Here is a 24299-nt window from a genome sequence, read left to right as displayed (position 1 = left end):
GGCAAGTTCAGTGTCTGCTGCTGCGTGTTGACAGAGAGAGCAGCAAAGGTCGTCATTTTCCTAAATTAACTCAGCTAATTGAAGACAACCTTTGGCATAAAATGTAGACATTAACTGTGTGACAATTAACAGTTCAATCAAAAAAAAAATCCCTTCTGCAAGTTTTGGTTCAACAAGTGACCATGTTAAGTGATGATTTTCAGCCAAATGCATCAGTAGTTGCTCGTAATCTCCAGGTTTGATATTATCACGACTCTTGGGTGCTGACTCTATGGCTATATATTGGGATTTTTAGGTATTTTGATTCTAAAAATATTACAATTCATTATGCTTTATTGCGATTTTTGTTAGTTAAATCTTACACTTCTAAAGACTAGAGATGGGTATCATTAAGATTTTAACGGGACTACTACTCTTATCGATACTGCTTATCGATCCGGTATTTTAACGGTACTCTTATTGATACTTTTTGAGGAAGAAAAAACAAATTAAGAACATAAATTGCTTTATTTTCTCAATTCTCATTATGCAACAAAATAATTTTTTAACGAAACACTTTACTTTTTACAACTTGAAATGTAAAATACATAAAATAATAGTGTTGTCACGGTACCAAAATTGGGACCCATGGTACGATACCAGTGAAAGTATCACAGTTCTGAGTAGTATCACGATACCACAGCAAAAATGAGGCAGATGTGCCTTTTGTCATTTATAAAAAGATAAATCACTTCTATAATACATCAATGATATTTCAATGGAATAAATTACTTAGCATCAATGAGTGATTAACATAGGGGGGATCAAAATAAGATAAATAAATGAAATAAAAATCAACCGGCCATCCTCCTCCCCTGACAAGTAAAGAACAGTCCCTAAAGTGCGGTGAGGTTTGTGGGCCGTTACCTGCCACAAACAGTAATGTGAACGGCTCATTTCCCCTCTGACATGTCACATACGTGTGTGCCGCCACGGCTCGGCTGTTCAGGTATTTCTGGACAGTCATGACACCAACAAAGAGGAAAATACTGGACCTGGAGCCAGGCTTCTCCGTCGCCAGTAAGCTGTTATCTTGTGCCGGAAACCCCATTTAGTAAATAGGGTCACAAAATAGCTAATGGTTATTAACTCCATGTGTTGGCTGCTAGCATAATGTTACAAACCTGGACTGGACGTAGATGAACTAGCTGTGCTAGGGCAGTCAAACACTGTACATCTTTCTGTCTGAATATGATGCACTTTGGCAAGGTGTTTTGACAAATTACTAGTGTTGCCGCCCTTACACGCAAAACATTTGTCACATTTGTGACAATGCGCTGTGTCTGCATCAACTCTTGTAATGTAAAGCCAAAAAAAAAAAAAAAAAAACCACGACTGCTCCAGTACCGATAGCAGAACCAATAAGGTCAGAGCTTATCAACACTGCGGTCTTGAAGAATGTAGCCCTGACTGTACCGGAGTTCGGTACCCATCCCTACTAAAGACTGTGCATCCCGAGACGTATTTCCGAAAACAATACTTATCAGCAATAATATATATACTTGCTTACTAAAAGGTGTGGTACATGTACAAAAGAATGGAGGAAAAAAAATACTTTTTGAAGTTAAATTGAACTGCCACAGTTAGCTGTTAGCATCAAGCTTGCAGTGTTTTCCATAGATTGATTTATTTTTGTGTTTATGTTTAGTGTTTAAAAACGATAAAATCTTACAGCATTGCAGAGCTGCGCGCAGAGTATTAATTCGCTCAGTGCTTCAACCCGCTCCTGTTTTTTTCCCTCTGTTTATCAGGCCACAAATGAGACATGAATTAACTAGCTGGCGAGCCACCCCATAGTCTCTCAGCCTCTCCCACCAGCAGGATACTATTAGCTGGAGGAGAGTAGGGGGTAGCACAGGGGACAGACTCATTAGCAGCTGTAGCAACTCGTATTATATCAATGAAAAAAACAAATCCGTGTGACTAAATTCTTACATTTTTACATGTATCTCAGCATAGCAAGTTGGAAAATGACATATTCTGCCATATATGAAGAGAGCAGACACTCTGGAATCTGGCAATATAAGAACCATGATGCTGGGACATTCTGTCACTTCACAGTTGTCCAAAACATGTGGTTTAATCTGGATTTATAGCATGATGGGAAAACAGCACAATAATGTGTGTGGGATCTGTGGAAAGCTCTGCTCCTGCGCTGTCATGTGATATGCGTGGCATTTCTGTGTGAGCCTGCATTCGTGAGTAATCCATCCAAGAGTAATGTGTGTGCAAAGCTGTATGAAAGCTCTATTATACATGATTTTAGTGTAACTTTATCATTTATTATTTTTTTTCGCTGTGAAAACATTGGACATCCGACAAGTGCTTGGCCTTGTCGGAAAGCTACAATTCCGCTGTTTCACGTGATATGCGTGGCTTCTCGCTATGATGCACAGTTGCGGAGAAAATCAATAGAGAAGAACAGGTGTGAATTTGGACGCACTATGCGTCCTTCGGGCCCATAGGGTCAATACACAAACTAGGGAAGTAACAGAGTAATGACGGCAAATCTGGTTAGCCCAGATTGTCCTGAAAAAAAAAAAAACAAGATATAGCATGTGTATGTAGCCTTTATAATGACTGTGATATGAGCTTAAAAGTAAAGGCAGTAAAAATACCCCAAAAACGCCTAGGGCCCATAGGGTTAAGTGGCAGCAGCAGTGTGTTGGCTGTTTCTCACAGAGACCTGACGGTATCAAGTAGCAGCATCCTGGCACACATCCACCTCATATCTGCCAGATTCATATTGGCCTCATCCGTACAATAAAAACCCAAAGCATATCTGGTTCAGTGAGTACAACATATCATCTGACCCGTTTCCACTTGAGCTGAATCAGCAATAATCTGCCCTCTCACCACTTCTAGACTAGTCGAGGGCACCTCCTCCTATCTCTAGGGTCTTGCTTTACTTTTTTTAGTGCCTTCTAGGTTGCACTTCCCCTCGTCTTTCTTCCATCCTGTACTGTACTCTGTCCTCTCAGTGCATAAAAGCAGCTTAATGTAACCTCAGGGTGTGGAGCATCAAGAGCTGCTCTGTGCTCCTGTGAAAGCTTCTCCCCGTGATGCCAGATTACAGATAACACCCAGCAGGGAACACAGTAGCCTCAGAGTACAGCACAGAATGTGGAGCCTGCTGTATGAAACTGACCTGTTAGTCCGCTGATCTGCTGGTTGTTAGCAGGGCACTGCAGGGTTTTTCCACATAGCAGGAAAAGCACAGGTGTTTGCTCTGTTCTATTCAGTGTCCCAGTAGGTCAAGACAGTGTGACAGTGCAGCTAAATTGAATCCAGCCATAATTAAATTAATTTATTTATACCTGTGGTTTTGCTACTGTGACATATCAAATATCTTCTGATAAAAAAATCCTATTGGAGCATTATTTAATTAAATACCTGATCTGACCTGAACGTGGCAGAGAGAAATTTAATGAAAGAAAAAAAGGTGCTGTTATGAGATTACTGACGTACGGGCTACCTGCAGGTTGTACAATTTTTCGGAGGTGGTGAGGTAAGGTCACGAAGAAAAGGTTGTGCAACACAGCTCATTCAATATCGTCTTCAATTTTTAACATTGCAGTTCTTTCACTTTTAATTTAAAATTCAGTGCTGTCAAGTATAACTTTTGACCATGGGAAACTGCCCGATAATCCAGGTCAAAGGTTTTTAAAGTGCAACACTGTGGGCCTGCCCTCAGACAAATTTGATCACCTGCTTTCTGCATACATCTGCATTTGAATTATTAAGATAAACAGATAGATGAGTATCAGTGGTTTTCATAAAACAACCATGTTCATGGGACATTGAGCCTTATACTGTCAAAACAACGTGACAAAGTCAATACTAATGGATTCTGTCTCTCCTATTATTAGGGGTTCAAGCCCAAAGGCCTTTTGTTTTGATTATAGATAATGACCAATGAACACATGAATGAACCTAACTCCACAACCTTTGGTCCAATCATTAAAAAACTTGCAAGCAATGTCGTAAGAGGTACCAGGAACATATCCTGAAAGTTTTAAAAATTGATTGTCCAATCATTACAAAACTTGCAGGGTTTGTTAAATAATAATGATGAATTCACGTGTGTCAAATAATTTTAAAGTCTAATTTTGAAGAACAAGTGCAATAGCGTTTTGCAAAATTTGGCCATAAATCAGTGAGGGTTTGTTCAGACATCACCAAAATAAGCCATTAAAGCATGTCCCCAAAGTGTTTCTGCAGTTAACCAAGCAAAACAGTATTTCCAAAGAACAGTGTGACCTGATAGAGATTTGGACATAAATGAATGAGCATCTGTCTGATTGTCATAAAACCTGTTGATGATCTTAATGCAGGCAACCTAAAATGTCAAGGGTCTTGATTCTACACTGATTTCAAGTTTTAAAGGTCCATGCTGGCTTGAACCAGCTTCTTGCAGCTATTTTTATTCTTTGTCTCATTTCAGTTCAGTAGGTAATTATGCTCTAATTTTTGTTACCACAATTCTGTAATGTTTTGAGAAATTAAAACAGCATGTATGATGTTGCCATGGATACAGCTGACTGCTGGCTAGAAGTTAAGTCCCAGTTGTTTAGCCTATTTGCTTACATTTTGGAAAAGTGGAACTATTAAAAGTACACCAAATTAGCTGTTAGCAGATCCTGTTTAAAATGTGCCCATTGATGTCTGTAGAGACAATCACTGGATTACTTTGATACTGCACAAATTTAAAAACATGATGATTCTGGAGCAAGCTCTGGAGTGTTTATTAACATCTGATATAATGATATCATCAGAAAGTGTCAGTCACACTGAATCTAAAAATAGGTATAATCTATATCCGTTTGATCCAACATGACAGTGTCATAACTCAAAGAAGTAGTAGTTTAAATGGACTACCTTAATTGCTGTCATGGGCTCCACCTGTCGTGTTGATCAGTCGCCAGACTACAATAACTAACTTCCACTTTGTTTTCAGAGCACTGGCATGCACGTTAGAAAATAATGTATAATCCCTAGACATTATGTCTTTGTTCCTGCATGTTACTGGCAAACCCCTAAGCGTTTGGAAGTAGGTGCAACTTTTTCTGAAGTACTGTCACTGGTTTGAATAGATCTGCTCTTCAGATGGCTTTTTTAAACTTTCACATAGACCCGAACTTTTGTTTGGTATACATTTTTAAGTTATCCTGGCTATTTAGGAGTAGTAAGACCTTATAAGTATAAAAAAAAAGAAACAGTCAATGATAATAAAATCCTAATGTCCTTCAATGAGCTGATGATAAATTGCCAATGTCTTGAAACGAGTACTTTCTAATTAACAGCGTCTTGGCTTGTCACTGTTGCTAAAAGTGGTCATGGCATATGAAGCTACAAACCTTATTAATCATAAATAAATAAGTTTTAACCATTAAATGTGATCAGGTTTTGGACCTTGGGGGTCGGCTGCAGACTGATTTGGCCGAGATGGCTGCCATCTTGTTTTTACATGGATTACTGTATTGTGATCTTACAACTGCTAAATGGCACAAAAAAGTGCCCACAGACGAGGGCAATAGGTCTAAGTAAAGCAGAAAGAAGTAGAAGGTCCGGTGAACCCAAAATGTTATGTCCTCAAATGAGAAAACTGGGTCTGAGGAGGCTGTATTTGCTGTGCATTTACAGTGTAAAAGGTGTCCCTAAAATTCATTCTCCTTTAGAAAATATTATCATACAGATGGTCACTGCAGTTTGAAATCATTTGACCTTCACTCCTCTTTGTATGGATTAGGTCGCTGTCGTAGCCCATGGAGAGCTATTATGGCAAACATTTAGCTAATCACCACCTCTACACACAGAACAGCAATATATTGGACAGTATGGAACCATAAACATCAATATTAAATCCACTCAAACTGAAAAGAAGAGGCACTTAACTGGTCAGCAGTAAAGAATATGGAAATTAAGCTTTCATTATTATCTGTTACAGTTTGAAAACGGCCGTTTTTATTGCTGCTCCAGGGCAATCTATTCTCCCTACTCACTGACCTCAGCCAGTTTTCATGCCTAACACAATGTCAGTTTGATGATGTAATAACAGAGAGAAACCAGGGTGGCTGTGTGCGAATATGTGATCATTATCTCATTCTCTTTCTTTTTTTTAATTTCCCCCCCTTGCTTCTGTGTAAGTGAGAGAGAAAGGCTGGTAATAAAATGTGACGAGATGGTAATATTGGTAGTATAATAGGACAAGAGTGCAATAGTGTGTCAGAATGCATTTTTAATCGCTGCAGTTTGGAATAGAGCAGTCTGATGCCATAAAACCGTTGGAGGAAAAAACAGTAAAAAATTATGGGTGCCAGATTAATTGCTGATAATACAGTGATATTATACAATGGAAATTAGAGATGACTGAGTGTTAAACACAATTTTATTACAACAATTGCTTTTCCCCTGTCACCTTAAGTGCCTTTGGGTTGTAACATAGATTTTATCTGCCTTCCATTGACGTATTACAGCAGATTTAGTTTCCCTGCTCTCTCGAATTTTTACTTCCTACTCCTTATCAGCGAAGGCTTGAGGATTTTTATTTTTTCTCTGGATTTCCAAGGGTTCAAAAAAAGTGTACATGCCATGCTTCTGTTGGAGGTTAAGCAGAGAAAGAGACTCTTTTCTAAATGGGTTCTTGTTATAATCTGATAGTGAAGGCAGTTCCAATCTCTCAGGTCGGTGTGGGGTCTTATCGCCTGTCAGGGTTCAAACGAGACTCACATCTGCTACCTTGGAGATAGAGAGCAGTGCCGCATATCTCAGAAAGTTGCGGCATGTGGCATTTGCTGGGGGGGGCGGCGGTGACAGCATCCGCCACTCTCGACAATGTCAATCATCCACATCCATGCAACGAAGTGAGAAAGATGTCTGTCATAGTGTTTATCGTGATTCAAACCTTTAACCTATAAAGCTGCAGGTGAAAACAAACTGTCTGTGTGTACAAACAGGAGCTACTATGTCATATAAATCAACTGTAAACCCTCCCTCCAGACACGCAATAAATTATGTCAAAATAGTATTTTGTTTAACATGGTTTTTCAGACTTTAAAAACCTTTGACCTGGATTATCGGGCAGTTTCACATGGTCAAAGATTTGACTTGACAGCGCTGAATTTTAGATGGAAAGGTGAAAGAAGTGTTATGTTAAAAATTGAAGAAAATATTGTATGAGCTATGTTGCATAACCTCTTTTTCATTACCTTCTTTCACCTCAAAATATCAATCAATCAATCAATCAATTTTATTTATAAAGCCCAATATCACAAATCACAATTTGCCTCACAGGGCTTTACAGCATACGACATCTCTCTGTCCTTAAAACCCTCACAGTGGATAAGGAAAAACTCCCCAAAAAAACCCCTTTAACGGGGAAAAAAAAACGGTAGAAACCTCAGGAAGAGCAACTGAGGAGGGATCCCTCTTCCAGGACGGACAGACGTGCAATAGATGTCGTACAGAACAGATCAACATGATAAATTAACAGTAATCCATATGACACAGAGAGAGAGAGAGAGAGAGAGAGAGAGAGAGAGAGAGATGCAGGTAATGACAGTATCTTACAACAACATTAATGAAAGTAATAATATTATAGTTATAGTTCTGGTTACTGCGGTACAATATGTTGAAAGTATGTATGTGGCAGTATACATGTGTGACAATAATCATATGTGTATAATAACAGAAGAATTATGACTAATGACTAATGGCAGCAGCAGCAGGAGGCATCTGGCGGGACCACGGCAGCAGCACAACCACACACGTCACGCTGTCCAGGCACCGCTGTGATATGAGTTAATCTGAGAGACAGTGGAGCACAAAGGCTCCGGAGAAGAAGCCGAGTTAGTGACATCCAGAATGGCCGGGTTAGCTAGATGCAGTAATAGGATACGAGAGAGAGAGAGAGAGAGAGAGAGAGAGAGAAGGAGAGAAGGGGCCCGGTGTATTATAGAGGGGTCCTCCGGCAGACTAGGCCTAAGTCAGCCTAACTAAGGGCTGGTACAGGACAAGCCTGAGCCAGCCCTAACTATAAGCTTTATCAAAGAGGAAAGTCTTAAGTCTAGTCTTAAATGTGGAGATGGTGTCTGCCTCCCGGACCGTAACAGGAAGATGATTCCACAGGAGAGGAGCCTGATAGCTAAAGGCTCTGGCTCCTGATCTACTTTTGGAGACTTTAGGGACCACGAGTAACCCTGCGTTCTCAGAGCGCAGTGTTCTGGTGGGATAATATGGCACTATGAGCTCTCTAAGATATGACGGAGCTTTACCATTTAGAGCTTTATAAGTTAACAGTAGGATTTGAAATTCAATTCTGGATTTTACAGGGAGCCAGTGCAGCGAAGCTAAAACAGGAGAGATATGATCGCGTTTCTTAGTTCCTGTTAGTACACGTGCTGCTGCAATCTGAATTAGCTGGAGAGTTTTTAAGGACTTACTAGAGCTACCTGATAATAGAGAGTTACAATAATCCAGCCTTGAGGTAACAAAAGCGTGGACCAATTTTTCTGCATCTTTTCGGGTCAGGATAGGCCTAATTTTCGCAATATTACGCAGATGAAAAAATGCAGTCCGTGAGGTTTGCTTTAAATGAGAATTAAAAGACAAATCTTGATCAAATGTTACTCCAAGGTTTCTTACGGTAGTGGCAGGGGCCAGAGCAATGCCATCTAGAGAAACTATGTCATCAGATAAAGAGTCTCTGAGTTGTTTGGGGCCAAGAACAATAACTTCAGTTTTGTCTGAATTTAACATCAGGAAATTGGTGCTCATCCAAGTTTTTATGTCTTTAAGGCAATTATGGAGTTTAGTTAATTGATTGCTTTCTTCTGGCTTCATTGATAAATACAACTGAGTATCATCCGCATAACAATGGAAATTTATAGAGTGATTTCTAATGATGTTACCTAAAGGAAGCATATACAGAGTAAACAGGATTGGTCCGAGCACAGAACCTTGCGGAACTCCAAAACAAACTTTAGTACGTAAGGATGGTTCATTGCGAACGTCAACAAATTGAAAACGATCAGATAAATAAGATTTAAACCAGCTTCGTGCTGAACCTTTTAAGCCAATTAAGTGATCCAGTCTCTGCAGCAGAATTTGATGGCCAGTTGTGTCAAACGCCGCACTAAGATCTAATAAAACAAGTACAGAGACGAGTCCTTTGTCTGAAGCAATCAGAAGGTCATTTGTAATTTTAACTAGAGCTGTCTCAGTGCTATGATGCACTCTAAATCCTGACTGAAATTCCTCAAATAAATTATTATCCTGGAGAAAATCACACAGCTGGTCTGCGACTACTTTCTCAAGGATCTTTGACATAAAGGGAAGATTAGATATTGGTCTATAATTGGCTAACACCTCTGGATCCAGGGTGGGCTTTTTTAGTAGAGGTTTAATTACAGCTATCTTAAAAGACTGTGGTACATAGCCTGTTAATAAGGATATATTGATCATGTCTAATATATGAGTGTTAACTAAAGGAAAGACCTCCTTAAGTAGCCTAGTTGGGAAGGGGTCTAAGAGACACGTTGATGATTTGGATGAAATACTGTACAACCTGCAGGCAGTTCCTACGTCAGTAACCTCATATCAATACCTTTTCTTTTTTTAACATGTTTTTTTCCCAAATAAAAAAAATCTACTCTTTCTCCTTTGTTGAGACATCCTGAATTCGCCCTCCGCCCCGCCCACCACCACTACTTGTAGGCTGTACTTTCCATTGTCTCCAGTGCTAGCACAGGGCTAAAATGAGGTGTGGCGATGGGTCAGGCTATCAGACTACCACTAGTTTGAGAGAAAAGTGCAGTGTGCAACAAGATGGCTAGCGTTAGCGTAAGAGGAAACATTAGAGAGATTTAGCAACATGTTTGATCCTCAGTCAGACCCAGACTCAGGTTTCTTTAGCCTCGTTTTCACCAAAAACATTTGGTATAGTACCTTTAGAAACAAAATATTAACCCCTACAGACATGTACCTAGACCGTAGATCCATTTAGCGTTTCCACTGCACACAGTACTCTTAAACGTGGGCGCACTTATTGTCACTCACTGCCCCTGCTAGCTGTCAGGATGGTACCATCCACAACTTTCCACAATGAAAACGGAAAAATGCCTTCTGATGTGTAGAGAACTGAACTGAACCAGACTGCTTGGTGGAAACGAGACTTTTGACAGTGTTGTGTCGCAGTCCTTCCCCCCTGTCATTTAGATTAAATTAGATGGCTCTAAATCCCCAATGGCTAAACTCATTTGCCACCAAACAACTCATTCAGACAACAAACTGCACAGACCCTGCATACACAGTACACAACAAATACACAGTGCAACAAATAAATAACACAGAAAAGAGCCATTTGAGACATAATTAACAGCTGAAAGGCGCTGCATCTAAAAACCACAATTAAAAGCGTTCATTAAAAAATCTGACCGCTGCTGGAACAAAAGACTGTCTGAGTCGTTCAGTAGAACACTGATGCATCCTTAGTCGCTCACTGAATGAGCTTCTGGGTCTGTTAAACAACTGACAAGATTCATAATACATAACTGTGTTTAATTTGGCCCTTATTCTCTTTGCTACAGTTGCTGGTGTGTGTTTCTTGTATTAGACAGTGATTGGCTTTTTCTATTAGTGATGTACCTAATCTAGGTTACCTATTGTACATGTGAATCTCAGATTTTGAGGAGTGCACAGACCTCGCTCCCTTCAGTAGAAGTAGAGGAATGTGAAAACACCTCTCCAGTAACAAACTTTTCACAGATACAAGTCAGTGTAGTCAAAATCAGACATTTTAGGGGACATGTGTGCAACTGCAGTTAAATATACATTATCTTAAAATGTAGGCTGTGAGTTTTATTCAATTACTATGTGAATGCAATTAATTCAATATCAGTGTGAGTGCAATGAGGTTTAAATCTGCTGTTACAGGCCTTGGCACCCTGAGTCAGTTGGTTTTTTTGTCCAAAGATGTCGCACATCAAAAAATACTTAGGATCTCACATTGCGTCAATCATGTTTGCACAGTCCACAACTTCCGTCTGTCATTAAAATTTCTGCAACAGGTTTGATTTTCTGCGTTTTTCGCATCCGTCAGAAGCCTTAGAGATGTCTGCCAGAGAATCAGGGAGAGGAAATGTGGTAGTGGGACAGAGCAGCAACAAGACAGAATCATTCAGTAACTCAGATAGCTACTTTCAACAGGTCAGACCGTAATATTCAGGTGAATGATGATAAAGAGGAGGAGGATGTGGACCACACAGAATGTGGAGGACAGCATGGCCTTTAAATGCAGCTGCGGAGCCAAATACAAGACAGGGAGGGAGTGATGACAGCCAGATAGGTAACTTCAGAGGAGAGAGCCAAGGAGGAAATGTCTCTTTTAATTTTATCACATGTTGCGAATTTTCACAACAGATAGAACATTAAAACGCATTGGAATCAGTGGATGTAGGATTAAAAAAACGGTCTCAGTGTGCAAAGGCCTTAAAGGTCTAACGTGTGAATCAGAGCGTTTTCATATTACATATGATTGTAACATGTCTGAGTAAGCTTGCCTGCCCCCACCCCCACGCCCCCACTGACAATTAAGTCCACCTTCACATTATGCCTACTGTTGCTTATATTTTGAAAATAATGTTGAGAATGACCCTCTCGCTTGCATTCCTACTTTATCACCCATGGCTGTGCATTTCAGAGGATGAGATCAGCGCATGCATGTGCAGATTCGTAGTATAGCGTGTCATCCAAAATGATGAAAAAAAGTCAATAGTATAGTATGTGGTCAAAAACCATGAGAAAAGTCATAGTATAGTATGTCGGTTTGGTACAGTTGGTTTTCACACCTGATGCAGACTGTAGCCGAGTCAACATTAACCGTACTAAGACTGCATTTTTAACGGCTCGACATTCCACATCTGTAAGCTTTCTAAAGACATGCACAAATAAGACGAAATGAATGCGAAGTACAGACACAATGTTCCATCCGTATCCATAGACTAACTGATGTTGAGCATTAATGAGCCAGTACAGTACACAGTGTTGACACTAATCAAACAAACTGGACTTTGTGGGCAAGTGTACTCAGATCTGGACCCCTGATGAGAAAGCCTCCTGAATCTCTTTCTTTGGTTATTAAACACATCACAATATAATGTGTGTCTTTGTCCCCACAGGTTTAGACAACATCCAGAGGATTGCTGCTCAGGGCCGTTACGAGCTGAGAATTGACATGAAGGACGGACAGGAGTCAGTCTACGCCAACTATGACAAGTTCTCCATTGGAGATGCAAGAAACCTCTACAAGCTCAGGATAGGAGAGTACAACGGCACCGCTGGTACGTGGGTGAATACATTCTTAACATCAATATATATTTTTTTAGATAGCATACATCATTTTTTTGCGTTTTACTTTGCTCTGTGGATGACAGCCTTGTGATCAACCAAATTACTGTATAGAAATGGCTGAGGGGGCATTAACATCAACAGCTTTTAATATAATATACCAAGTGTAATATAGTGTGTGCTTCTCCCCAACCTTTAAGTGAAAATGCTCTCCCATCTCTCCTCTGCCATCTGCCATTTTTTTCTCCTGCCTCCTTCCCCCTCCATCTTTTCTTCTCCCTGATGTCTGAAACCCGCCTCAGCACTTTTCCATATTTCCACTCTTGTCCTCGCTCTCCATGTATCTCTCAGTCTGTCAACATGACCATATGCCAGAATCACCCATCATCCCCTCATGTTTATAATTACAATTTTCTCTGCCTAAATAAATTCAGAGAGCCCGTAGCAGGACTTCTGTCCCCTCCCTCCCTCTCATGTCTCTCCATTCCCCTCCTGCCTGCCTGGTCGTCCTCATCATGCCATTATTCACCGCAGCCATATGCCAGTGTTGCCCAGCATACGCTGATGTTTAAGATTCTCCATCTCTCTCTGTTTCTCCTCTGATCCCAGGTGACTCTCTGAGCTACCACCAAGGCCGACCCTTCTCTACAAAAGACAGAGACAATGACATCGCTGTCACTAACTGTGCCTTGTCTTACAAAGGAGCCTGGTGGTACAAGAACTGCCACCGGGCCAACCTCAACGGCAAATACGGAGAGTCCAGACACAGTCAGGTCAGTCACACAGTTATACACTCGATAATTAAAGAGTGAATATGGCACGTAAAATTGTTAATCCACTTCTAATGAAGCTAAACACGTTTTGTGGTGCACGATAGAGAAGGAATAAGGGTTTGTTTATCTGGATAAACAAAGCAGTACAGCATTGGGATGGATACAAGACAAGGATGGATTAACAACATGGCAAAGTAGAGAACCAACCCAGAACTCCAGGGGCCCCAAAAGCTCCAGACTTACTGTGTGTCAACTCATGTGAGCTCATTAAAATTAAATTTTATTTGGGAATATGCGGCACTAAAGCACAATATCAACTGACATGATGAGAGGCTTTAAGGTGGGTGAGCTTTATTACCTGAACTTGTGGTTAATTAAATAAAGTCTAGTTTTAAGACCTTTGTTATTTTAGTTTTGTGCTTACATGTTGCATATTCCTAAATTAATCTGTGTCAATATAATTAGCACACAGGACATCTGGGGCCAGGGACTATAAGCAATGCACAGAGAGTGGGAGGTTAACAGGGGGTTAATAGGGGCCAAACATTTTTGCCCCGGGGTTTGGTTATGAGATATTGTTCTCTGAGATTTCAGCCACCACCTCAGTACAGTGTGGGTGAAGTTCATCTGTGGTGTTCTCTACGGCTGTAATGGTTCGTGTATTCTACTGATCTGGGCTGGGTTAAAATAATCTACTCATGCAATTCAGATCATCATTTGAATGACCCGATATCAATTCATAAAATCAGAGATAGATCTTTTAATATGCACTTTTAAACAGATGTGTGAAGCTTTAACGCCGTTAATCTCATTATTCGTAAAATTACTAATGACCGTAATCTTGAGAAGCTCCGACGTCACTCTTTGTTTTTTATCCGTAACTGTTAGCTTACTGTTTATATGTTTTGGTGGTATTTATTATCGGGCTGCTGCACCACTTTTACACACACGCACATACAAAGACAGAGTAAAGATGCCGCAGTGGAGACAGGGAAATGAAGATAACTTGAGGTAATGACCATTACGTTACTGTTACTGTCAATGTAAGTGTAACCAAACCTCCACAAGGAAAAAGTCAGTACTTCAGCAATACAGCTGTTCAGCAACATGTAAACATGTAGAAAAGTTAAATTTCAATCTGCTCTGTCCGCAGTCTCTCAGCCATAGCTGCTAATATTGTGTTATAAACGAGCACAGAGCACTTTCCAGCTAATAGCAAATTGTTACTAACAAGCTGAAACAACAACTGTTTATGTCTAACGGTTCAGTTCAGTTCGCCACGTATCTTAAACTTATCAATGGTAAGTTATCTGCAGGCAGTGAGTCTCCTCAGCAGCAGAGAGGACAGGAGGTACTAATACCACTGATACTGACTGATGTCTCTGATTTGTATTCTTCCTAAACTTCACTCAGTATTGTGATGTCAGTAATATGATTTATTGTATTGACTTCTTAGATTTGTTTCCAGTGAGGTATTAAGTTTATATTGTGACTTTGCTATTTCAATGTTACCCTTGCTGCTCTAGAAACTACATTTAGTTATAAAGTGTTATTCCTGCTCTGAATTTATTCTTTTTTTAAAATAATTCCTTGTAAGAATTCACATTAGTAGTTCTCTGAGAATCTCTTTCACATTCTAGCAAAACTGGTATTTTAACTGAAAAATCCCCAATTGAATCAATATCAAATAGGAACTCGAATTGGGACCTTGTGAAACAAAATCAGTGGAGATACCCAGCCCTAGATCTGTCAGGGTAAAAGGGCATGGTTCAGTGCACAGAGCCGCCCATAGAATACACCGTATGTAGTAGGGATGCACCGAATATTCAGTAACCGAATATATTCGGCCGAATATTGCAAAAAAAACACACATTCGATGGAATAAGTGAAAAGCAAGGCCTAATAGCGGCGTGTTTTGATAACTCAATCAAACAGCGTGCAGTGACGGACGGAGTAAAATGTCGGCAGTGTGCCGATATTTAACTCCATCCGTCACCACACTCGCATTTGCAAAATAAATCATTCAGCACATTGTGTGAGTACAGATTTCAACCAGCAGCAGAAACGAAACGGCGAATCCCACCGGTTGTGGGTTGAACGGGGTCACAGACATGGACAGGAATACGTATTCCTGTCAAATACGGCGGCACATTATAACGGCATACCAGCAACGGAGAAGTCCGGCTCCAGGTGAATAACTTGTTGTCATGACTGCCCAGAAGTACCTGAACAGCCGAGCTGTGGCGGCACACAGTATGTGGCGTATCAGAGGAGAAACAAGCCATTCACATTTATCTCTTTGTGGCAGCCAGGTAACGGTCCACAAACCTCACCGCACTTTAGGGACTGTTCATTACTTATGAAGGGACTGTCAGGGGAGGAGGGTGGCTGGTTGATTTTTATTTTATTTATTTTATTTTATTTTGATCCCCCCCTATGTTAATCACTTATTGATGCTGTTTTTGAAGTATGAATAAGTCAATAAGTAATTTATTCCATTGAAATATAATTGATGTATTATAGAAAAGTGATTTATCTTTTCATAAATGACAAAAGGCACATCTGCCTCATTTTCGCTGTGGTATCGTGATACTACTCAGAACCATGATATTTTCACTGGTATCGTACAGTGGGATCCAATTTTGGTACCGTGACAACACTAATCTGGAGGGGGTTCATCTGCAAAAACTAATGAAAAACTAAAAACAGCATTCGGTATTTGGTACTCGGTATTCGGCCAAGTGTTTATATTATTCGGCTTCAGCCACAAATTTTCATTTCGGTGCATCCCTAGTATGTAGATTGATGCACAAGGGCAAGTTCTGACAGTAAAACTTAAGTCATACACCGTCAGCAACATTTGCTGAGGTTAGCACATCAAGCTGACTGGCATGTTAGTGGGTCATACTATGGTGAGTGCAAATGAAACACCAGAGACGTAAGACGGGCCTGCAGGTTTCCAGTCGGCCACAGCAAGAGAGTTGTGTGACTATGTGTTGGCGTTGCTCCACCGTTATAAGGTGTGTCGATCACTGGGATGATAAATGTTTAGGTGCTTTGATTTATCAAGTAAAGCCAAGATAACTAACTAAAACATTCCTCCCAATGCACAAGTTTTATTTTGTATTCTATGTGTTTTGGTATTTTCAATTTCATGTCATAAGACAGGCTTCTCAGTTTTATAGCCTGTTGTGACCTGTTGCTTTTTGGAAAAGCGTTACCAAAGTGTTTGGAATTATCCTTACTTTTATAATGAAAACAGTTCACCAATTTTATTTTTTTTTTTCACTCTTCCTAACTTGCACCTAACTGTGACTTAGTGAGCCATTACGCACCAAGTTTTCTCATGAATAAGAAACTACAATTCAAAAATTCAGCAGCAATGTGTCCTTCCACAAACAATGTCCCTCACACTGAACTTTTGAGTGGAACTACTTCATTGGCACAAAGTAGTCCCATTGAAAATGGCTGACAGCAGTTTCTAAGGATTATTCAGAGTAAAGTGGACCCTGTTTCTAGAAATACACACGACTGTTTTTTTTTTTTTTCAAATGCAATCTTCTACTCCATTGAGCACCACAAATGTTCTGTGACTCAGAGGTTGTCTCAAAATCTCAGCACATAATACCAAAACTATCCATCTATCATTTCAGTGTACCCTTTAACTCACTGCTGACACTCGCACAGCATGGCATTTTGGCATTTACAAAATTCACACACAAACTGGCTCAATTATGGCAGTGTGATTAAAGGTTAAAATTTCTTATTTGGAAAGGCTAATAATTTGTAAATTAAATGGCATGAAACTTGCTGCAGACATCCATCTCCACACTTGTTACACTGATTGGCCTGAAGGAGGAGCTGTAATGAAAGGTCAAAAAAAAAAAACTTGTCCAATTTTAATGAAACTTGAACAGATGATGCATCTTAATATTGGTCAGAAGTGCCTGAATATCACTCTTATCCAAATACAGATGAGCTCATATTTAAATTACAGAAACATGGAAGGAAAAGGCTGGAGCCAAAACATGAAACAAGCATACGCACATGTTTGATAGAACATAATAAACACTGGTGCCTCATTCTCACACTGAAAGTGACAGGTGTTTTTTGGCTTGCTACACGTGAGGCGGGAGTGAGTGTTGAGGGCTTGTCCAGTCCTTTTGACAAGCGTGTGATGTAGCTCCCTCTCTCAGCTTGATGCTGTAATGGCTCGACAAAGAGAGCGAGGTGTTGTGTGAAGCTGTGATTAGACTAAACTACAAAGGCTCTGGAGCATCACTGCTTCTCTCGCTGTGCTGTGTACCTTTCCTTTTGTTGTTTCATGACATGAAATGAGACCAGGTGGGAGCAGAGATGGACAGGCATAAAGACGCACAGAGAGAAATTGCCTCTCAGTGTAAAGCCATAAATGTGGAGGTTCTGGCGGTGACGGGGATTAGCAGGGATAGAGCGAGACTATAATTACACTAAATTCATAATTGTGCTCTTAAGTCAGGATTTTTGCTGTCCTGCTTTGAATGCTTCCTTTCAGTTGAAATTAAAATACACTTTAACATTTCCATCTTCAGACACTCCTTTTCATTTCACATTTTCTGTCATTTCCTCAGACGCCCTTGCCTTGCCTTAAAAGCCCTGTTGATACAAGCAGCTTCTGAAATCACACTGTCTTTCTCTTGCAGGGTATTAACTGGTACCACTGGAAAGGCCACGAGTTCTCTATTCCTTTCGTGGAGATGAAGATGAGGCCATTCAACTTCCGTAGCATCAGCAGCAAGAGGAGGCGGTCTGCCCCTGTATAAACAAACCGCCTCCACACAGGCCAGAGTCAAAGATAAATGGAGTTCGGACGATGTTTACTGATGAGTTTCTGCTATCTGTGTGCCTCGCTGATGTGCTCTTTAATGCCTTTTAGTGAGGCTGCAAAGAAAAAAGGGGGTTATGACAAAAAAGATACTAATATTTTATTAATATTCTGTTGTAAAATAATAAAACCCATTAATATTAATAAACTACCAACATGCAGAAACTGTTGTAATGCTGGATGAGATCATGAAATAGCAGAGAGGGTGAAACAATGTCCGAACTCTGTTTATCAAACAGTCTCAGAGAAATACGTGACATGGACACAACCTCTTAACGCATTATGTGGTGGTGGGGACGAAATGTGTTAAAATTACATGCTGGCAACATGAAAAGCAATGCCAATGCATTGTCTATTACAAATGGTGGCCGTTTCAAACGTGTTGATACACCTCATTTTCAAAGTTTTGTGTCCGTATGTCTGCATAGTATACAGAGTACACCCCTAGTGTTTAACGCAGGGAAATGCATCTCTTAAAGATGGACAGAAACAGCACCGAAATGCGATCTTATCTTGCTGAATATGCGCATGGAGCAGCACAGAGACAAAACAGGACCAATAATGCATGGTGACAAATAAGAGAGGAGATAAGTCTGTCAGGCTGTGATGTGAAATATTTTGTTTAAAGACGTATGATCCACTATGCATGCACTCTATGTACAGAGACAGCATGCTAACGATGATAGCTAGCTAAATATGCCATCCAACTTTTCACATAGATAAAATGTATAAATAAAGCTGTATTACATCCATCAATCTGTTAGCTAATTTATTTTTGCGCTAACTTCCTGTGGCACAGTGCATACGGGTTGTCCGAAATCTGCAGCAGAAGTTTAATTTCAATGGACTCAAAACAAAATGAAAGGAGGAGTATTGCAATAGAACAAACAGACTTCCTGTCGACACGCATACGCACACAGAGCCATGTGGAAACGAGGTGTTAATGTGGTCAATGTTATGAAACAAACTCGCAGTTGGTTTAGGGAATGGGTCGGCAACCTGTGGCCCAGGAGCTACATGTGGCTCTTTATCCCCCCTCAAGTGGATCCTGGTGGTTTTTTGCTGTAGGCCTAAAGCAACTCTAACATTCTCCAATAGTAAAACTGTAGCCTAAATTCAAAAAAAAAAAAAAGTTTAACATTTCGTTAACTAAAATGTGCGTCATTCACGGACTGGCACCTTTTCCTTTCAGTTTTGCTGACCCTCAATAGTGTTGGCTATACTTTAGTCTCCGCGCTAGGCTAGCTATGGATTCCAAATCCAAAAAATGTAAACGTCTTTGAGGGTAATAGAGAATTTAATAGTATAAGGACAGATTAAAGTACTAAAAAAACCTATTGGTAATCATAAGGCTCAAATATGTTTCATGGCGTCAGACAGATTTTTTTTTTTTTAAACTAGTTTTGGTAAAGAATTGCCCTTTTGATAGTGAAGGTTGCCGACCATGTTTTAGGGAAAGAAAAACACTCAGCTAAGTTTACAGAACAAATAAAACATTTGGTTATGTTTAGGAAAAGATCGTGCTACTTGATTAAAATAACGACGTTCGGGATGCGAGTGGCGTAAACTTGTGTGCTTTGCATGGTTACATTAAGTCTGTAAAGTCAGCGGACGCATAGCGATCTCATGTTTGAAAGGTCCATCATGACAAAAGATCCTCACTGACTTTGTAGAAGCATTGTTTTGAAAACAATGCCTCTACAAAGTCAGTGAGGATCTTTTGCAACTTTTCATGTTGCCAGCGCATAATTAAAACATTTTGTGCCCGTCACCACCACGTAATGCACTGTTGAGACTTCATGTCCATTTCACGTGTTTCTATGAGACGGGGCTGGTTTATCTCTGCTCAGCTGTCTTTCCCTGCTGTACTTCTACACAGACGATAGAGGACACTGTATGTAATTTATTAAATACTTTGAATGACAATGGTTCTATTTGCTGTAAAAAACGGAAAGGCAAACCAAGAAGCATTTTTTTCCTCCTTTAAGTCTGTGATTTGCCTTTCCCTGGGATGCGAGGAAACGTGCTCAGAAATGCCCTCGAGACTGCGATAGCTAACGTTATTTTAACCGTTACGAAATAACACTTTTAACGAAAACTATACTGTATATGCCCTTAAAACCCTTAACTGTAAGATATATATATTTTTATAACTGATATTGTGACAAAAGTCCATCTATTTAATATGATTTGATGCCTTGGTTTTTGAGCCGATATTAAGTTAATGTAAAACACGGCGACAAATACTGGACGCAAGAGATAAAATTAACATCAAAAACTGAATCATCATTCACAAAGCAGTGCACCAGCAACAGCTTCATAACCATCTATTTTATTTATTTTATTTTGCTCTCTGTCTGTGTTACTGTTGATTACAGTATCCTCCCTATCAATTATTAAAGCAGAATTAAACTTAAGTGTTATTGGTAGCCACAGTGAGACAGTATTTGCACTACGAGTGGGAACACAGCAAAGCTATTGTTCTTTTAATTATTTCTTTAGTTGTTCACGGGCATTTCGAATTTATTTCCTGGACTTTATTTTAAAATTACAAACTCTTTCTATCTGCGTCGCCCCTGTTGTAGATGCTGTGATTGCTTGCAGAGATGGTGCTGGTAGTTGTAACATTTAACCAAAGATCTGCATAATAAAGACTCGGCCTGCTGTTTGGAAAGATGCCAGTCAGTTCTGTCACCAAAGTCACTGAAGCAGCTTTTTCCTGTATTAATAGATTCTCACTTTGCAGGGACTTTTATGGTAATCATGTCCCCTGGCGTTATTTTATGCAATGTGAACACTAAATTCTATGCAAAAGAAAGTCAGGGTGGGCATGGTGCAGATTTGAGCCTGGCCTCTCCCCCGCTGCTAGCTGAAATGAACTTAACAAAGAAAGCAGAACAGTAGGTGGAGTGGAGCCAAGTCTTTCTTCTGTGCCCTTCTTTTACTTGCTTCACTATTTAAGCTCCCCAGCGAAACAACAAAATCAGCAAACATGGCAGAGAATGTATTCTTTTAGTGGGGCGGGCGTAATCTGCAGCGTGCCCACCAAGCATTTTGTTTCATTCAGTGTTCACACTGTCGCACAAAGCGCTCGGTGCCAGTGCATTTAGTTGACTGCAGTTTTTTTGGAAACACTTTTTGTTTTAGTTTCCTGCCTCCTCTGTTGGAGGAAAATTATCTCTGTGGAGTGTGAAGGAAAAAAACGCACACACAACTGGCTTAATCTCCTCTCCGGCTTCATGCTATCAATGAAAACTAAATTTAATGTCCAATACAATCCTGGGAAATCAACGTCACCATCGCTGCAAGCAACATTTGGTCTCATATATATTCAATAATCCAAATATGAACAGCTGGAAATCTCATTCTTGTGTTCTTCTGTCTCTTTCTTCATTTCAGTTATCTGATTGAAGCAAACCAGAGAGTCTGGCTTGTATCATACAACTGTGAATATTTTTTGTCCTTTTAGACTTGAAAACAATGGTGACTCTCCCCTCTATGAACTACTAATATACTCATGTAGGTATAGAGTTGAAGATAATGTGACTTTTGATGTGTTCCCTCTTTAGATGCAAACTAATTCAGAACGAACCACTTCCCCTTTAACCGCTGTATTTTTAACCGTTGTTGTGTTAAAGGGCGGATGGAGCCTACTGCATGTTGACAAAATTGCAATCAAGAGCCTGATAGTAAATAACAAATGTCATAAGAATATGTTTTGTAGTGACATATTTCTTTGCCGATCTGGGTGAAAGGTGCTCTTGAAATAGTTTGTAATGTAGACGATGTAGATAATGTAGATTTATTGGGCCTCTGAGCTGTTGTGGAAACAGTCAAATCGCCCTCAAGGGCAAAATAAAACCAACATAACCTAAAATATAATTTATGACAAACTGTTTCAACACGTGACCTTTCCCAGGTCTGATTTATGTCTCAGTGTCAAAGTGACTGTTTCAGAGCCTCTCATGCAATCCATCTCCCACCGTGATTTATAGTAGAGTAGGGAATTCTCCATGTACTTATTTCATTAACTACTTAGATGAGGTTTGCCTCTGTGCATTTTTGTACAAGGAACAAAGGTCATGAAGCTTTGCAGAAAAGGAACAGAATGTTATTTGTATTGTGAGGGATTTCTCTCATGGCAAACTACAAGGTGCTCTTAAATCTTTCAAGAGGAAAGCTGATATTTATTAGTGTTTATTTTACGTATTTCTCCAATAATCATTCATCAATTTAAGCTATTTCTGTCAATGTGAAAACCAAGAGAAGGAAATTGATAAAGTTGCTGTGGACAAACTCTGTCCTGCTTTTCATTTCAAGTTAAGCTGCTTTTTTATTTTTCCATTGGTTTTGTCATTTTTTAAAGAGCTTTCAGGACAAGCCGTTCTCACTCCCAACTTCTCAAATACCAAGGTTTGTTAAGTGGCCCTCTGCATCAGATACTAAAACACCAAGACATTCTTTTGTGTCTGTATGAGACGCACCAGGCCACATCGTTACGGTTGTGAAATCAAAGGTCAATGTTGAGTTATTTTGACTACTTAACATAGTACATCTTTTTTTTCTGGTCACAAAGAGTTGAAAATGTTCAACTTAGGTAAAAACACTGGGACAAAAAGTGTACCACAAAGACCAACCGTCATCTTTTACATGTACTGTACAAGTGCTGAACAACAACCATGGAGGAGAATTATGTTAATATATGTTTCTTCGGCCACAAAATCGCATGAACGCACACAGACTTGTACTTTGTGTTCGAGGTGGCTCATCAGAGATTAATAATAAAATTAAAATTTAATTTAATTGAAATGTTTTTATTAAGAATGTATTTTTTTTGTTTTGTTTTGTTTTGTTTTTTCTAAGATATTTTTTGGGGCTTTTTAGCCTTTAATGGATAGGACAGACAAGCGTGAAAGGGGGAGAGAGAGAGAGGGAGTGACATGCAGCAAAGGGCCACAGGCTGGAGTCGAACCTGGGCCGCTGCAGCAACAGCCTTGTACATGGGGCGCCTGCTCTACCACTAAGCCACCGACGCCCCAAGAATGTATGTTTAAGTACATGGGATTTATTGTTTTGTTTTTTACCTTAGTATTGAATTGGGTATCGTGAATCATGGTATTTAAAAAGTATCTGTATCAACTACTAAATTAACACAAAATAAGTAACAAACGTACTTATTTTAACCAAACCATTATCTTTTTCTAAGCCTAACCAAGCATTTTGTTGCCTGAAGCTAATGAAGTAAACTTAAAAATCCAACATTGAAAGTTTGTTTGGAAAAGAGACTGAATGCATGTAATGAGCGGATGCTGACGATGTCCCTGACCATCCAAAACTGACACTAAAGAGATACCTACAAGCCGTTGGTCAATGTAGGGCCGTCAGTTATCATCTGTCGCCCTAGTATTTGTAGCATGTCCCATACTGTTGCCACTAGTCGGGTTATGTCTACTTGTTTTTCGGTTAATTGTTGAATTAGCATCAGAGACGTAGAAGCAATTTTAAATTTGCTAAGATAAGTTATTTTCGACATTGAGCTCTTTAGCGGAAACCCTAAATGTTTGTAGCATTGTTCACACGGTGAATATCCTTCGTTCTTTGAACATCGGGTTGTGTTGTTAACATGCTAACTAGTGTCTTGAATCTGTCAGTCTTTTGGTTTCCCTTCTTAAAAGATGAATGTAGACTACTGACACCTGCTGGTATAGACAGTTATTACCTCTCACACAGGCACAGAACGAACATGCCAGTTGTAGTCATCGCAATGTGTTCATGTGCAACTCTGTGGCCGAGACACAGGCGAAGTGAGGTGACGCAACAGTCTGTTTTCGTCCCTGCTAGTTCTCTGATGTTGATTCAGTGTCTGAGACTTGAAGCATCATATTTGACTCATAAGGCTGCTGGCGAAGCGTCGGTGTTCAAGGAGTTGGAAGTGAGAACGTGTTGCAATGGAAAATAAATAATTTGACTTTGAGCAAATGCAACTGTCCCGTGATGGAGACAACAAACCTGAAGTTACATCGACAAAACAGCCTGAATTGTTTTCTTAATATTATGATGTAATTCCTGTGAACATCAAATAAGATCAAGTACTTTTTTTTAAATCTTATTTTGAAGGGAAGGGGGTTATTAAATTGGAATTTTCTTTAAACTGTGTAAAATTTCATCTCTTCAATCTGCTGTTTAACATCAAGTTTGAAATTATTTAAACTTAAGACTGTCACTGGAAAACACTCACACTGTATTACTATGTGTTTCTACTGAGCCTCTGACAGTAC

General features: G+C 39.7%; 1 protein-coding gene across 7 annotated transcripts in view; it reads left to right on the top strand.

Annotated features, from left to right (window-relative positions):
• The window catches only part of tnr (tenascin R (restrictin, janusin)), a 269429-nt gene extending 245322 nt beyond the window's left edge, over positions 1 to 24107 (top strand). For all 7 annotated transcript variants that reach the window (XM_049597850.1, XM_049597846.1, XM_049597849.1 and 4 more), the window contains 3 exons: positions 12216 to 12377; positions 12994 to 13157; positions 17840 to 24107. In XM_049597850.1, coding sequence (XP_049453807.1) covers positions 12216 to 12377; positions 12994 to 13157; positions 17840 to 17959 — 446 coding nt within the window. In that variant the 3' untranslated portion in view covers positions 17960 to 24107. The remainder of the gene's footprint in view (positions 1 to 12215; positions 12378 to 12993; positions 13158 to 17839) is intronic.
• Positions 24108 to 24299: the final 192 nt, after the last annotated feature.

Source organism: Epinephelus fuscoguttatus, linkage group LG15, assembly GCF_011397635.1.
Source record: "Epinephelus fuscoguttatus linkage group LG15, E.fuscoguttatus.final_Chr_v1".
NCBI classification, from domain to species: Eukaryota; Metazoa; Chordata; class Actinopteri; order Perciformes; family Serranidae; genus Epinephelus; species Epinephelus fuscoguttatus.
Note: the sequence above shows the minus strand (reverse complement) of the source record. Positions and strands in the feature narration are given on the sequence as shown.